General features: G+C 54.8%; 5 protein-coding genes across 5 annotated transcripts; 4 read left to right on the top strand and 1 right to left on the bottom strand.

The window, feature by feature from the left end:
* Positions 1-625: 625 nt before the first annotated feature.
* BDP55DRAFT_632672 (uncharacterized protein) lies at positions 626-1,467 on the top strand (the record flags this gene model as incomplete). Its single annotated transcript, XM_060572454.1, has 5 exons — positions 626-782; positions 824-942; positions 1,029-1,271; positions 1,297-1,356; positions 1,411-1,467. The coding sequence occupies 5 exons, from the start codon at positions 626-628 to the stop codon at positions 1,465-1,467; spliced, it is 636 nt and encodes a 211-aa protein (XP_060429039.1).
* A 3,798-nt stretch (positions 1,468-5,265) lies between these two features.
* Positions 5,266-7,041, top strand: BDP55DRAFT_665626 (chalcone-flavanone isomerase). The gene has a single exon (XM_060575054.1). The coding sequence runs from the start codon at positions 5,734-5,736 to the stop codon at positions 6,943-6,945; it is 1,212 nt and encodes a 403-aa protein (XP_060429038.1). The 5' UTR covers positions 5,266-5,733; the 3' UTR covers positions 6,946-7,041.
* BDP55DRAFT_665624 (glutaredoxin) lies at positions 7,042-8,056 on the bottom strand. Its single transcript, XM_060575053.1, has 2 exons — positions 7,586-8,056; positions 7,042-7,507 (listed from the first exon to the last, which is right to left on the bottom strand). The coding sequence occupies exons 1-2, from the start codon at positions 7,788-7,790 to the stop codon at positions 7,338-7,340; spliced, it is 375 nt and encodes a 124-aa protein (XP_060429037.1). The 5' UTR covers positions 7,791-8,056; the 3' UTR covers positions 7,042-7,337.
* A 2,170-nt stretch (positions 8,057-10,226) lies between these two features.
* On the top strand, positions 10,227-11,321 carry BDP55DRAFT_553585 (BAG domain-containing protein; the record flags this gene model as incomplete). Its single annotated transcript, XM_060569306.1, has 1 exon — positions 10,227-11,321. A coding segment is annotated over one exon (1,095 nt), but the record flags the coding sequence as incomplete, so codon positions are not given.
* Positions 11,322-12,477: 1,156 nt separating this feature from the next.
* BDP55DRAFT_694387 (ribosomal protein L13) lies at positions 12,478-13,671 on the top strand (the record flags this gene model as incomplete). The annotated part of the gene is made up of 5 exons (XM_060577349.1): positions 12,478-12,498; positions 12,785-12,920; positions 13,062-13,115; positions 13,215-13,473; positions 13,533-13,671. 5 exons carry the CDS (start codon positions 12,478-12,480, stop codon positions 13,669-13,671), a joined length of 609 nt encoding a protein of 202 aa, XP_060429035.1.
* Positions 13,672-14,379: the final 708 nt, after the last annotated feature.

Raw genomic sequence — 14,379 nt, 5'->3', positions numbered from 1 at the left:
ACCCACGGAAGGTGGAAATGGAGAGGCTCCGACAGTGGAGGGGGAGGAGCCGGGACAAGGAGGCAGGCTGACGCTAAGTCTGTTGTGAGCCCGGTACCTCTGGTGTGTGTTTGTGTGTGTGTCGACTACTGCCTCAGCATGTAAACGGGAGGATGGCTATACAGGCTGTACAGGAGTAAGTACCCGTGCTGGTGCGTTGGTGGTGCAGGGCAGGGCGCGGGAGGTAATATTTTGTGTGACGGAACGGAGTGCCAAGGCAACGGAGAGAAAGGGAAAAAGTATTCGTAGCAGACGAGACTGCCAGGGAGAGATGAGGATTATTGCCGGAGACGGCGGGTAGAGAAAAAGAGTTGTGTTCTCGATTGGGATAAGTTGGTCTGAAGTCGTGTCGTCGATGGGAGGAGACTCGAGAGGGAGAGAAAGATCAGGTCGAGAGTTCGCGTCGCGAGAGAAGAGAGAATGAAAGGTGAAAGGTAACCACGGGGCACAGGGTCGTCGGGTGGCAGTGGGTGGTGCGTGGGCTGTGGTTGCGTTGACGGTGAATCGTGATTCAGGTTTTGCAGCACCGTCTCTCCCCTTTCTGTCGCAGTGAAGCGAAGCAAAGCAAGCAAGAGGGCCTGAAGTGATGCTGTGTTGTGCTATGCTCTATGCTGTGCTGAGCAGTGGGCAGCAGGCGGTGGCAGCGACAGTGACCGACAGGGCGGGTGACAATGACGACGGGGTGAGGCTAGAGCACCCTGATTCCCTAAGCGGCCTTGGTCGCAGCTTGTGGGCGGGCGTTTGTGTGTGAGGTGGACTCTGTCTCGAGTCGAATTGTTAGTAGTGACTCTGGAGCTGTGGAGAAAGGGAGCGGGAGGTGACACCCTTGAGCCTTGGGCTCTCGAAGGGCTGGGCTGGAACTGGAAACCAGGGGACAGAGGGCTGGGTCCGCTGGGACCTGAGGTGTGTAGGTAGGTAGGTACCTTGCTTTTGGATGTCTCTGGTGCTCAATGTGTGTCGCTTGCTGCGTTGAACTGTGATTGCTGAAGGAGGATGCGGCGGTGATGGGAGTCGGAAGGGGGAGGCTGACGGCTGTTGATGGGCCGGGAACCTGCGATGCGATGCGATGTGATGCGATGCGCGGGCAACTGGTTGAGCAAGAAGTTGACGATGTGCTGCTGCCGCTGCTGCGAATAGGTACTGATGTGAAGGGCCCCGGTGCAGGCGGTACTGGTTGGGCTTCGATTGTGGCACTTGTCAGGTCAGGGCCAACTTTAGACTCTGAGAGTAAGGTATCCGTACGGATACTCCGTACAGTATTATTCGAGTCCAAAGGTTGTCGGATGGAGCCGGCCAGGTCCTCTGGGGCGTCATGAGGTAAGGCTGGCGGGAAACCAACTTCGACGCGTGACCTGCTCTTGTGCTCTGCAGTTGCCGCTCTCCTCTTCTGCTGGTCTATCCGCTTTTCACCCTTTAGTTTTCTGCTGATGTCGATTTGATTGCAGAGTCCGAGCAGAAAAAAGGATGCTTGACTTGTTGAAGCAGCAGGAAGAAACAGCGGCAATGCGAAGAGTCACACACTCAGCTAGATGAAGTATCATGTATCTATGTACCCATGTGCCCATGTACCAGCCAAATGGAGGAGGTTGTGTTCCGCCAGTTAGGAAGGACGTGACGGGACCAGGACAGGGGACCGTAGAAGGAGCAGCAGAGGGGTCATCAAAGTATCTTTACATATGACTGAGGTGTGGAAGATACTTCAATACGTCTTCCTTTCTCCTTGAGGATGACACAATCTCTCATTGGTTGACGGCACTCAAAGGCCTGAGGTTCCGAAGCAATACCCAAAGCGACGGGAGATGAGGAGAGATGATGATTCTCAACCAGTACCTTAGGTGTCTTACTTTTCTTTGAAAACTTTTCGCACGAAATACATCTTCATTTCTGTATATTGTAGACACCCGTATTTGTTGAGTTTGCCTGGCTCATCAAGTTATCAACAGACATACTCGAAACCAGACCATGGGAGACGAGACGGTTTCCCCGACGTAGAGCGTGGGGCACATTCAACGTCCCGCTTTCTCAGGGAGCTATGCGTTAATGCAATGGGATAGGTCACGTCAAACCTAGAAGTACCTTACCTTACGTGCTTACTCGCCTTGCACTGCGAACTGCCCACAGAAGTACTGGAGGGCATCGAGTAACGAAATCACAGCCAATCTCAGAGAGTAGAGACAATGCCTGGCGGGGAACGCGAGAGGAGCATCTGCAAACTTGATGTCGTACAGCGTGTTCATGTACACCAAGCCCCTATGGGCAGGCAAAACGGTACTTGATCCTCGCTTAAACCTGACCCATCAAATAGGAACCTTAAGGTACTGTGCCTCATACTGCGGCGTACCTAACTTAATCTGACAAAGTACGGTGCACCTAGGTACCTACGTCCTTCACACGACGGGAAAGAGGAGAGACTCTAAAAAAGATACATTCCATCCGCTACTCGATGAATTGCATTGATACCGCATTTCACGCCAAATCCACCGTACTTGTAAAAAGTCCATGGCATTTACCATAACACGAATGGCCCGGCCAGGGAGAATGAGGCTGTCACTTGTACCTGACGCTACGTCAAGGACGGAAAGGTCTTCAGCCCCTGGCACGTCTTTTCAGTCCCTTTCATTTACAGAGTTCCGGCCGGGTGGTTTTCAAATTGTCAACTAGAATCGCGGCATTCTTTTGTGATGTCCAACTAATTACTTTCACCTTTGTCTTTGTGTGTTTGTTCCCAGCCTGAATTGTGAGATACAAGAAGAGATGCCAAATCAGGACTTAATCTTCTTAAGCTTGTAATGACGAAGATGATCATCTTCAAAATGAAATTACCTTCAGAAACTCCAGTAGATAATCAGTACCACATCGGCATTCTGGGGTATACCGGGAAACATGACATGATGAGCTTGTCGGCCTGTCTGCATGAATACGTCCAACCTAGTCTTGTTGCCCTGACGTCGGGGATCATCAAACAACTGACAATTGACAACAACCTCAAAGGAACGTCCATCCGAGTCTCAACGCCGCCACTCCTCGCCCTTCGCCTCTCGGAGACCAAATCTCCAGCAGATACCCGTGGCGCCATCTTCCTCACGCTCGGACGTGAGCTCGAGCTTCGTCTTCAGGGCACTCAATTTCCATTCCTGCATCTCGGGGCACAGACGCGGCCCCCCGCGCTGCCTGTCTCTGTCTCTGTCTCTTCCTCCCGTTGTGCCCCATTGTCCTCGGCCTGAGATTGTTGTTCCTTCCTTTCAATGACGGTCTCATGAAATTTTTTCCCACCCTCCCTGCCTTATGAGACGGGATGTCAGGGCCTCGGATGCTCGACTATAATGCGGTCCGCCTCCAAGACAGGCTAGACAGCTTGCTGTTGCTGTTTCGCGAAATACCCTTTTGAGTTCCCATCTCGGCTTCTTCCATGATGCTTTGTACACTTCAGCACAAGGATGTTGGACACGTTGGGACCAATGTCGTTGGTCTGCTCTGCACCTGATACCGTTTCACTCCCGCCCACCCCGGTCGTTTACGACATCTTCTCACCTGGATCATCCATGCCTCAAGACCCGTGAAAGCAAAGGTAATCTTCCGGCAACTCGCTTCAAAGCATGACGGCCGCAAGACCACGCGTTCAATCACATCCGTCTGACGGCATGTCCCGCATGTCACCCGCAAGCATTGTAAGAGACGTCGGACGTCGGAGATCGGTGACTACGATCGCCGAGTTCGCGTCTTCGGTGTGTAGGCCCACGTTGATGAGTTTCTTTCCTCCGTGGTGTTAAGCCCTTGAATACTGGAACATTGGGGGGATGCCAAGCCGGCTTAGACGGGTTTCCACAGCTTTTGGCTTTTAGGGACTCGGCTCCTGCGCTCACACGCGGCGGGAGGCATTGTCGAGTTGAGGAAGCTGTTACCGTCTTCCGTCAGGGCAGCTCTGAGCTCACTACGGTTTGCGTGGGTAGTCGGTCAACATTGCTCCCGGGCACCCGAATTCAATGGCCCAGCCCAGAGACACGAGGTATAGTGGGGTAGGCCGATTGAGTTGGGAATAAGACATGCTTCCCGTGGGTGGTGGACAAGAATAGCATCCCCCTCGCATACCAAAGACAACGTGTGCAGGGTCTGCGGGAGAGCGTAAGACGCCGGGGACCATCGTCTGTCTCGGTCTCACCTCATTCGTCATTGAGACGGCCATCACCAAAGCCCAGCATTGGGCGAGGTTGAATTACCTTCTCCTGGTTGGCGTTCACTGGCAGTGCTAGGTAGGCATAGTTGGAAGGAAGACGAGACTGCGTCTTTACCATCACGACGGCGCAATCATACCTCTCCCGTGGTCTAGCCATCTGCGAGGTCTGCATGCAAGACACACGCACATTCCCAAGTGACGCTGACGACCCGGACAGCCAGACAGACGTGTGTGTGAGTGAGCGGTGGCTTCACGGCCCAGCGTGATAGCATCACGATCCTGGACGCCATCACGCGTGGGCGCTTAGACGGCCACAAACGACTGACCACTCAGCTTCGCCCATTTCACATTTTCGGATCACAGACGTGGAAACCCTGTTGTGATGTAATGGTTGTCTCTGAGCGCAGAACCCTGGAAGTCTCAGCACACTGTGGTTGCAGTAATCAGGTTGTCACGTCTAACGAAATCCACATCTTGCGTGACTGTGTCTATCGACTTTGACGCACCCAGACCGTTATCATGGAGTAGATGGGAGGATGCATGTGCCGTGTCAGATTCGCATACCACATTTTGGTTCCAACATCCCATCCCACATCTGAATTCGGGATGTATACATGATCTGACGGGCGGACAAAAGAGAATAATCAGAATACCCATCAACATGGCCCAATCTAGCCCTTAAGCCGCAGCAGATCCAACCTCTACCTCGCAGATGGCGCAGATAGCAGATGCAACTGCAGCTGTCTCCTCGTTTGGGTCCAGGGGACTGCGATCTGAGGCGGAAAGGCGGAGGTGGGGGCGGAGTCGGAGGACGTCCGCACAGACCACGGTCAAAACTGAGGGAGGCCGCAGTACAGTGCGGATACGTGCCTTGACTTACCTAAGCGAGACGGAAGATGCCAGCACGTGACGACTTTTCGCAGGACGTCATTCGGAGGGGCCGATCATGCGCCGAGCCACTCAGGTGTCTCGCTCGCTGACGTGCTCCAATTTCTCGCTGGGCCACCAGTTTTGGAGCATTTTTTTAGCTGCAATGTGCACTGAGGCGGATCCAATGGGGAGAGCTCCAATTGCCATGCAGTTGACACTGACAATTCCCGCTTACGAGCCTCACGTCACGATCAGACCCTCTTCCTCCAACACCCCATTACGTTCGCAGCTCGCCAGTCTGTGCAGTACTTCGTATACCGCAGCATCAAACGAATTGGACCAATTTACACCTGCCCACATGACCAGGCCATGAATCGTCCTGCCCGACCGGCACCGAACTCGAACTAGCAAGCCCGGGTCTACGGCACCATCGACGGCTGTCCCCGCCCGAACGTCCCGCGCCATCTGAAGAATCTCGATTCTCCATCAGCCCACTTCCCATTGTCGACTGTCGTTCCTCCACACGGTCCATAGTACCAAGTGACTTCTACCCGATTCAACCACAAGGCGCACTCTCCCTCTCGCCGACTACACGACTCACACACATACCTAGACACATCTTCAACGCCCTCTACTTCCCCGACACCCCAATGTTCCGACCACGCACTCTCCGGCCCTTGCCCAGGGGTCTGCCGCGCCCGCAGCCGCCCGTCCGAACTAGTCGCCGCACCCTCTTCTCTCGCCAGCGCAGCTCGCCGTCCCGCCCGGTCGAACGCCTCAACCTCGGCCAGCTCAGCGAAGCCCGCACAAACTACGACCGAGACCGCACATACTTCCTCGCCGCCGGTGCCCTCGCCGGCATCGTCTCCTTTATCTACACGGCCAACAAGCTGCGCAAGGCCCTCGCCGCCGAGAAGAAGCGCAACGCCGCGGAGGGCGGTAGCAGCGACAACGGCGGCGGCAGCAGCAGCAACGAGCGCGTCGGCTTCCAGCTTGATTCGTCTGTGCCGGCTGAGACCTTCACCACCGAGGCCGGAAGCAAGCGCAAGGTCGTCATCCACGATGAAGAAGGCAGAGAGCTCGTCCCGACAGGCAACAAGACTGTGCCCAACTTCCCGCGGACCATTGACCTCTCCCTAAGCAAGACGCACCGCGACCCGGAAGCGCCCATCGCCGCAACGATACAGGAGTCAGACGGCGTAGAATACACCCTCGTCGGTCTCGGCATCCGCACCGTGAGCTTCCTCAGCATCCAGGTATACATGGTGGGCTACTACGTCGCCACCCAGGACGTCGCGAAGTTGCAGCACTATCTCACCAAGAAGATCAACCCCATCGCGACGACGCTCGTCCCCTCGGAGCGCGACGATCTCAAGCAGAAGCTGTTTGACCCCGTCGAGGGCGAGGAGACGTGGACGGCGCTGTTGCAGGAGGTTGGCACCCGCAGCGCGTTCCGCATCGTTCCTGTGCGCGATACCGATTTCCCTCACCTCCGCGACGGGTTCGTGCGGGCTATCACGGCGCGGTCGTCTGCCGACAAGGAGGCGTATGGCGATGAGGAGTTTGGGGAGGCGATGAAGGAGTTCAAGAGGCTGTTTAACCGTGGCAAGGTACAGAAGAACAAGGAGCTGCTGCTCTGCCGCGACGAGAAGGGCCAGCTTGAGGTCGTCTTTGATGATGGCCGGAGCATGGGGAGACAGAGCGTTGGCAAGGTACAGGATGAGCGCGTGTCGAGATTGTTGTGGCTCAACTGGCTTGCGGGCAGCAAGGTTGCGTCCCCGCCGGCAAGGGAGAGCATCATTGACGGTGTCATGGAGTTTGTCGAGAGGCCTGTTGGCACTGTTGCCGCGCAGGTTGTGTAAAGATGGGAAACGGAAATACCAGTGTAGAATTAGTTGAGAAAAAGCCACGGCTCAAAATGTACAACACATGTAAGAGGCACTCGCAAAAGAGGGTCCTATTTTTTTTAAATTTTTTTGGAAACTTGTATTTCGAGACTTTAAGCACCTATCTTTATGCCTTTAAGCTCGTGGTATATATAATCCGTCAATTCCAGCCTCCTTCAAACACGGGTTGTAGATTCGCGCAGCAACAGCTACAACTTGGACGGCCTTAAGATTTGAAATATCGCGCCCGTCAGCGTGCTCTGTGCCGTATGGATTTTCCAACCAGTTTCTATTCAATCATGGGTGTGTCTGTCTGTCTGTCCCTCCTCTTTCTGATCTTTCTCTATGCCGAGGACGGAATGGGAGCCTTACGCCTTGAGAGCGCCGGCCTCCTTGAGGAGGTTCTCGAGTTTGCCGCCCTTGAGCAGGCCCTGCAGGTCCGAGTTGCCGCCAATGTGCTTTTGGGCAATGAAGCTGTTGGGGACGGTGCGCTGGCCGGTGATATCCTGGAGGGCGTCCTGGATGGCGTTGCCGTCGTCTGGTGATTGCTATTAGCATGGTGTTCGGGGTTGGGATGTTCTGGGTAGATCAGTAGATCATAAAGGTAGGAACATACCAATCTGGTCGAGCTCGAGGACGGTGTAATCGGCGTTGATCTCGTCGAGGACGGACTTTGTGGCGCGGCAGTAGGGGCAGTAGGACTTTGAAAAGACGACGACCTTGTTGTCATCAATGAGGGACTGAACCTTTTGCTTAGTGGCGGCCATGTTTGCTGGTGATGTCTGGGATGAGGAGAAGAGACGTCTGAATAGTGATGCCATTTCGAGAAGGGAAGGGGGGTAGGCAAGAAGGAGGGGCAGAGGGCGATGATATAATAAATGCAGGAGGGAGCGGAGGGACTCTGGTGGGGGGGTTATTTGTCAGGCAAAGTGTCGCAATGCAGCGGGCAGGGGCGGGGTGCTGGTGGTGCTTGGAGCGTATGGGCAGGTGCTGGATGTGCTGGATGCAGTTCAGTTTAGTTGCGACGGAGACAGGACTTGCAGCGAGGGAAAGGCAATTCGGGGCCGAAGGCGGCGGGAGTGGATGATGCAATCGGGGGCTAGACGTTGCTTACCTAAGTTAAGTGAAGTACCGAAGACTGTGAGTTTGACTAGACTGAGTGGACTGAGCGAAAGCCGAGTTTTCTAGAAGGTGGAGGTCACAGAGTTTAGTGTATCCGTACAACCGTGGTGTGGCTTCCAATTTCGATACCTTCGGTTGTCTAGCCGCCCAGGGAGCAAAGACCCGATTCATAAGACACCGGCTCTCCCGAAGCTCACCTGCCTCGGCGTGTGTTACAGCTTCTGGCTAAGCTGAAATTCGGCCGCTTCGTTCGGGTTCTTGAGAGGCACCCGTGGCCAGCGAGATTTCATGCCCGAGATGATTTGATGAACTCGGCGATCAGAGAAGAGAGAAGGCTAATTCAAATCAGGCAATGAGCTCACCTCAGCGCCGAGTATGAATGGATCAGGGACCGGCTTGTGCCTTGAGTTTACGGGTGCCGTCTGTCGTTAGATGAGGTAAGCAATCAGATAACGAACCTTGAGATGAGGATAAGATAGGAGGACCCTGGGTTTCTGTGCACCTCGAGTTTTTGTGAATACCTTCTTCCTTCATGAACACCATCACCTCTTCGTGGTTTACCCCAGCAGGTAGGGCAAGGAGTCCACTTGAGAGGCTGAGGGAATGAGGCTATCACAAGTCGTTGCATCGATCTATCCGCATCACCCACAGTTCTCACCCGCGTCTAGCGCCTCACCGCATCCTCGGGCACCCTTACAGCACAGCCCACGTTGCGACGTCAGTGATGACTGGTGCACGGCAGGTTAATGGGTCAACGTTGTGTACTAGGTATTACTTCGTAGATGGAAGCTGGGTTGGGTTTGAATGTTTGAATTGGCCCCTGCAAACACCGGCTGCTCGCCGAATCGTAGCCAATTGCTGTTCCCGCCTGCCCCAGTTCTGGCCGTGCAGAGAATCCTCGAGGACTGGTGACAGTTACCTAAGTATTTGCAAACACCAGGCCATTCTCAACCAGGCTTCGTGTCCTCTTTGCCGCAATATTGCTCTGAAATAACTATTTCAACGCTTCGAGAAGTGTTCATCCTCAATCTGACTCCCGGATCTTTGTTGGTAAAGTACCCCCTGAAACACTTTGAAAAGGTACGTGTATCTATTAGTATCTGTCTTGAATTGCCAGCTCCGAATCGCAAAAAGGACCCGTGGCACCGTCTCTCGGCCCGGCCAATGACACCGGGTCCTCCCTCCGCACGCAACCCCCCGTCATTCGCTGCCCTCTGCGAACTGCCCGGTTTTTTTCTAGAACCTCCCCTCCACATCCACTTCCACGCTTCACCACCACTCACAACCTTACGCAACCTCCTCCTCCTCCTCCGACCACTCACCTCACGCCGCCGTCCCCGACTTTTCTGCCTTCATCCTCTCCGAGTCCCGTAGGGCCACCTTTGGCACACCACCACACTCGCTCACTCACCCATACTCCGTACTGGACGCTCGTCGAATCCCTGCCCGCCGCCCTCATCATCGCCTCTTCATCCGTCGCCGTCCACCCCAAAAGCTGACAGCGCATTGCCTTCTTTCCAGTCCTGCCTCTACAGCCTCACCAAAGCCAACGAGCCACCACCTGCATCCTTGACCCAGGTTGGCGATCGTCAACGCCAGTTGGAGCCGGATCGAAACTCTCGACCCAAGCATCCCGAACCGAACAGAACAGGACAGCTCTTTTTCCTTTTTTTATCTTTATTTTATTTCCCTTACCCCACTGCTTCTGCAGCCTTCTCTCTCTTGGTGCTGCTGCATCCATCGTAGTGTATCGACTCCTTTCCCCTCCAAAGACCTTACCAGAACCTGCGCCTGCGCCGTACGACCTGCCTTGCTGCAGAACGGCCTGATCATCGAACCCCGCGAGTCGGAAAATTCCAGACGAGGGTATCCCCACGGCACCCGACACCCACGATCAACATTCACCCCATCCGCCACGATACGAATCACTGCAGTCGCCTTCGACCTTGCCTCACTTCACCTCTTCTCTCCTCCACCCCCTCCCCCCTTCTCATCCACTTTTCTTCTTTCTCCCGGTTCAGCGTCCTTAGCTTTAAGGACCGCCTACTCCCGCCAAGGTGGCTTCCAGTCAGCCTCTTCTGGCATCTTCTGGTGCCCTCCAAAACATCACCGCACTATTGCCCACCACCCTCCAGGTCTATCTCGACAAATCCATCGCCAGCCTTGCCAAAGCTATCGCGAACTACTCCGGATACATCTGCGACACTACCGGCATCGATCCGAACCTCATCCTCTATTCCACCATTGGCTGCATTTTACTCGCAGTCCCCTTCACCATGTCTCGATACGGCTGGTCGACAAATCGGGAACAAATATCCCCCTACGGCTCCACCCTCAGTGGTGTTCCCAACGTCACGGACGAAGACTTCAGCTACATCACTACTGAGGACCTGCAGTCAACCTCCCTTGGTGGCTCCGTCCCGACGAGATCCTACGCCCATAACCCCCGATCCCGCGGCAGTGTTCCCGAAGACGACATTCTCCTTATCAAGAACAAGGGGATCACCTACCCCGCCCACTTCCCCGCGTATGCCATTGGCGACGGCAAGCTACGTGTTCGCGATGTTCGAGACCGCGTAAGCGTCCTGCTGGAGCTGTCCGAGAGACGTGGACGCCGTGTCAAGCTTCTCTACAAGGGTCGCCAGCTCAAGGAGCCGGCCGCGCCCGTCCGGGATTACGGTGTCAAGAACAACAGCGAAGTCATGGTGGTGCTGCCCGAGGGCGACGTCGACGCTGAGAGCAGCGACGACTCGGACGAGGAAATGGTGGTCGTAGCCGGCGACGGTGGCAGCGCTGTGGGCAGCACCGGCGGCACCGATGACGGAAAGAAGCGCCGCAGCAAGAAGAAGGGTCGCAAGTCCAAGAAGCGAAGCAGCAATACCAGTCCGCGAGACAGCGCATCAAATCTCGGCGTTCCGGGCCAGGACAGACAAAGCTCGCCGTCCCCCAGCAAGGCCAACGGCGCCCATGCCAAGCTCGATGCCATTGCAGCGAAATTCGAGGCGGATCTGCGCCAGCCTTGTGAGGACTACATCGCCTCGCCCCCGACGGACCCCAAGAAGAGGGAGGAGGAGCATCGCAAGCTGTCCGAGACGACGATGCAGCATGTGCTTCTGAAACTTGACGAGGTCGAGACGGAAGGCGACCAGGAGGCCAGAATGAAGAGAAAGGCCCTGGTCCAGACCGTGCAAGAACTCTTGAAGCGTCTTGACGCGAAGCTCAAGGCATAAAGGAAGAAATTGGGGCGGCATTGAAAGTGCCTGCGGTTTATGCGATACGTTTGTTTACTAATAACGGCCTACTTCCGTTGAGTTCTTCTAGATGAGCATTTGCGGAGGGTTTCTATTCAGTCGAGCTGCATGTTTTATCAAAGCGATATTTGCATCTAGAGGCATGCCGCGCAGAATGGCGGATGCGTTGGGAATTCGGGACAGCTTGAGATGGGATGCTGTACTGCGATAGGAATCAGTTGAGCAAAAGATGACGCTATGCAATGGGGAGCAGAGACGATGTGCAGAGGCAGAGGCAGAAACAGAGACAGAGAGGCGCATAGCACGCCGTAGACAGGAATTGCAAAACAACCCAAGTTTCCTGGGATCTTCACTCCCTTTCATTGCGCACATGATGCACCCGAACACAGCCTAGTACTGGACCTGCATCTTGGATTGGCAGCATTCGTCGTCGAAGCAGGGCTGCAGCGTGACGTTGTCGACGAGGTCCGGTGAAGGGGATATCCCGGTCTGCCGTTGAACAATTGTACCATACTTGGCGTCGTTGGCTTAGTCAACCCGCGTCCTTATCTCATGTGACAGAGAGGCCGTTATCGGTTAATCCGGTATCGGGAAACGTTTGGATCGCTACCTGCCCGGGGACAGGATGGTAAAGCAGTGACAGACTGCCCTGGGTCCATATGGGCGAGGTGAGTCGTCGGCCCCGCCGTGAAAGCACACCGAGGTGAACCGGGGCTGCGAATCAAGGTGAGTCAGCAGAAAAACCTCACTGTGAGCACTGAGAGCATGCGCGCCTCTGGTAGGTCTTTCCAGCCCTAAGCTGCCTCAGGCCCCACTTCGAACCCTCGCTTGTGATGGAGACCGCTTTGCCACAAACGGCTAGCGTCATTCATTTTCCAGGCGTGCCATTGGGGGGTTTTGTGTGTGCGTGTGTAAATTTCTCACTGACCTGTCCCCTTCCCAGTTGTGTGCCCGCCCCGATTTCAAGATTTTCGCGACGGCTTCTTCCAAAACTCACCCTCCGACAATACTAACCCAACGGCAGCAGACCAAATCTCTACAGAGGCACCCATTCCGCCCAGAGATTTGAATCCCCCTTTTCCTTCTTTTTTTTAGTAGAACACCGCGAACCGGTGTTTTTAAAGGAACAGGAAAGATGTCTTCTTTCGAGCCGGTGGTGAGTCTTTGCCGAATTATCTTTAACAGTCCCAATTTCGAGATATGGGATCCGCGGAATATCGACGATGAGGATTTTCGGGATACTTCTGGGAGCGAGGAACACCATGCGATGGGACGATGGCACTTGACTGCAGCCCGACTACACGTCAACGCCGCTTTCGCTACTCAGCTCGTCGCCGTTGCCGCTGCTACCCTCGATGCTTCAACAATCCCGAAATTCCTCACCGGCCGACTGCGAACAGTTTTTCGGAGATGCAGATCGCTGACTCCAGTCCTATATACAGGTCGTCATCGACGGCAAGGGCCATCTTCTCGGTCGTCTTGCCTCCATCGTTGCCAAGCAGCTTCTCAACGGCCAGAAGATCGTCGTTGTCCGCACCGAGGCCCTCAACATCTCTGGCGAGTTCTTCCGTGCCAAGCGTATGTCGACTCTCTCTCAACCCTACCCCACCGGTCGCACACCCAGTCTGTCAAGAGGAGGAAACACAACGGGGAAACCATCGAGGACTGCGGTATCGACGACCACGAACCGATCGAACAATTACTGATGAATGGCTATAGTCAAGTACCACGCCTACCTGCGCAAGATGACCCGTTACAACCCGACTCGCGGTGGTAAGCCAACACACATACACATAAATCCGGGCTCTGCTCTGTCTCCTAGATGAGATACTCAACTCGAGGACATTCAAATGTCTGACTTGACCGCTCTAGGTCCCTTCCACTTCCGCGCCCCGTCGCGTATCTTCTACAAGACCGTCCGTGGCATGATCCCTCACAAGACTGCTCGCGGTGCCGCCGCCCTTGAGCGCCTCAAGGTCTTCGAGGGTGTTCCCCCTCCCTACGACAAGCAGAAGAAGATGGTCGTCCCCCAGGCCCTCCGTGTCCTGAGACTGCAGCCCGGTCGCAAGTTCTGCACCGTTGGCCGTCTCTCCCACGAGGTCGGCTGGAAGTACCAGGACGTTGTTGCCAGGTATGTCCATTCCTGCAATCTTCTGGGTGCAAGACCGCCCAATACTGACGAATTCCCAGACTCGAGGAGCGCCGCAAGGCGAAGGGTGCTGCCTACTACGAGCGCAAGAAGGTCGCTCAGCGCCAGCTCACCGACGCGAAGAAGAACGCCAAGGTCGACCAGAAGACGGCGCAGGCCCTCGAGGCCTTCGGCTACTAAACGTGGTCAACAAATCCCTTTCGATGTTGATTTTTTGTACCCGGCCCGTCTGAGGGAAAGGAGGAGGAGAGGAGGGAGGGCTTTATCCCCGTTGAGCCGCCACCGCACCCACCACCAACACCTGCACGACGGTCTGACGAAAGAAGAAAGACTCGGAGGGTGATTTCTCGCGCACTTCTGTCCTCTTCCTCGCGTTTCCTCATTAGATTGGCGTGGGCGGTTCACAAGGGAAATTCTTCATTTTGCTGATGGCACAAATGGGCTGGTCATTGGAGGGGGGAATTAAAAAAGAGATGATTTTGGGGGGCCAAAGAGAGAGAGAGAGTTTTTATGGAGTGAGTCCGAAAAGGCTTCGCTTTGCAAAATCATCATCATCCTGTTCAATACCCCCCCGCGCCGCCGTTCTCGGTGTTTTCGGTAATTCGGTTCAACCACCAAAAACACAAAACAACGCACCAACCAAGAAAGCCCTTTCTCGCAATAAGTCACAACACAAACACTCAATCAAGATGTTTCATGTCCATGCGCTTTTTTTCTGGTGTACTTGTCTTTTTTTTATGGTGGTTACCGTAAAAAAGAATAAGGGGGTTTTGGCTTCTGAGTTATATGGGAATTGATACACACACTTCAACAAACAACAACCGATCAACCAATGGCTCTCCTGTCTCATCCTCTTTTTTCCCCTTTCCCCCCTTTTCGAGGGGTTCC

This window comes from Colletotrichum godetiae (genome assembly GCF_030913485.1).
Source record: "Colletotrichum godetiae strain CBS 193.32 chromosome Unknown BDP55scaffold_23, whole genome shotgun sequence".
NCBI lineage: Eukaryota > Fungi > Ascomycota > Sordariomycetes > Glomerellales > Glomerellaceae > Colletotrichum > Colletotrichum godetiae.
The sequence above is the reverse complement of the archived record's forward strand: the minus strand, read 5'-3'. Positions and strand labels throughout refer to the sequence as shown.

Excerpts from the sequence above, each read along its gene's own strand:
- BDP55DRAFT_665624 (XM_060575053.1), bottom strand. The coding sequence starts at position 7,790 with ATGGCATCACTATTCAGACGTCTCTTCTCCTCATCCCAGACATCACCA. Across the intron at positions 7,508-7,585 it reads CCTCGAGCTCGACCAGATTG|ACGACGGCAACGCCATCCAG; the intron begins GTATGTTCCTAC and ends AGCAATCACCAG.
- BDP55DRAFT_665626 (XM_060575054.1), top strand. The coding sequence starts at position 5,734 with ATGTTCCGACCACGCACTCTCCGGCCCTTGCCCAGGGGTCTGCCGCGC.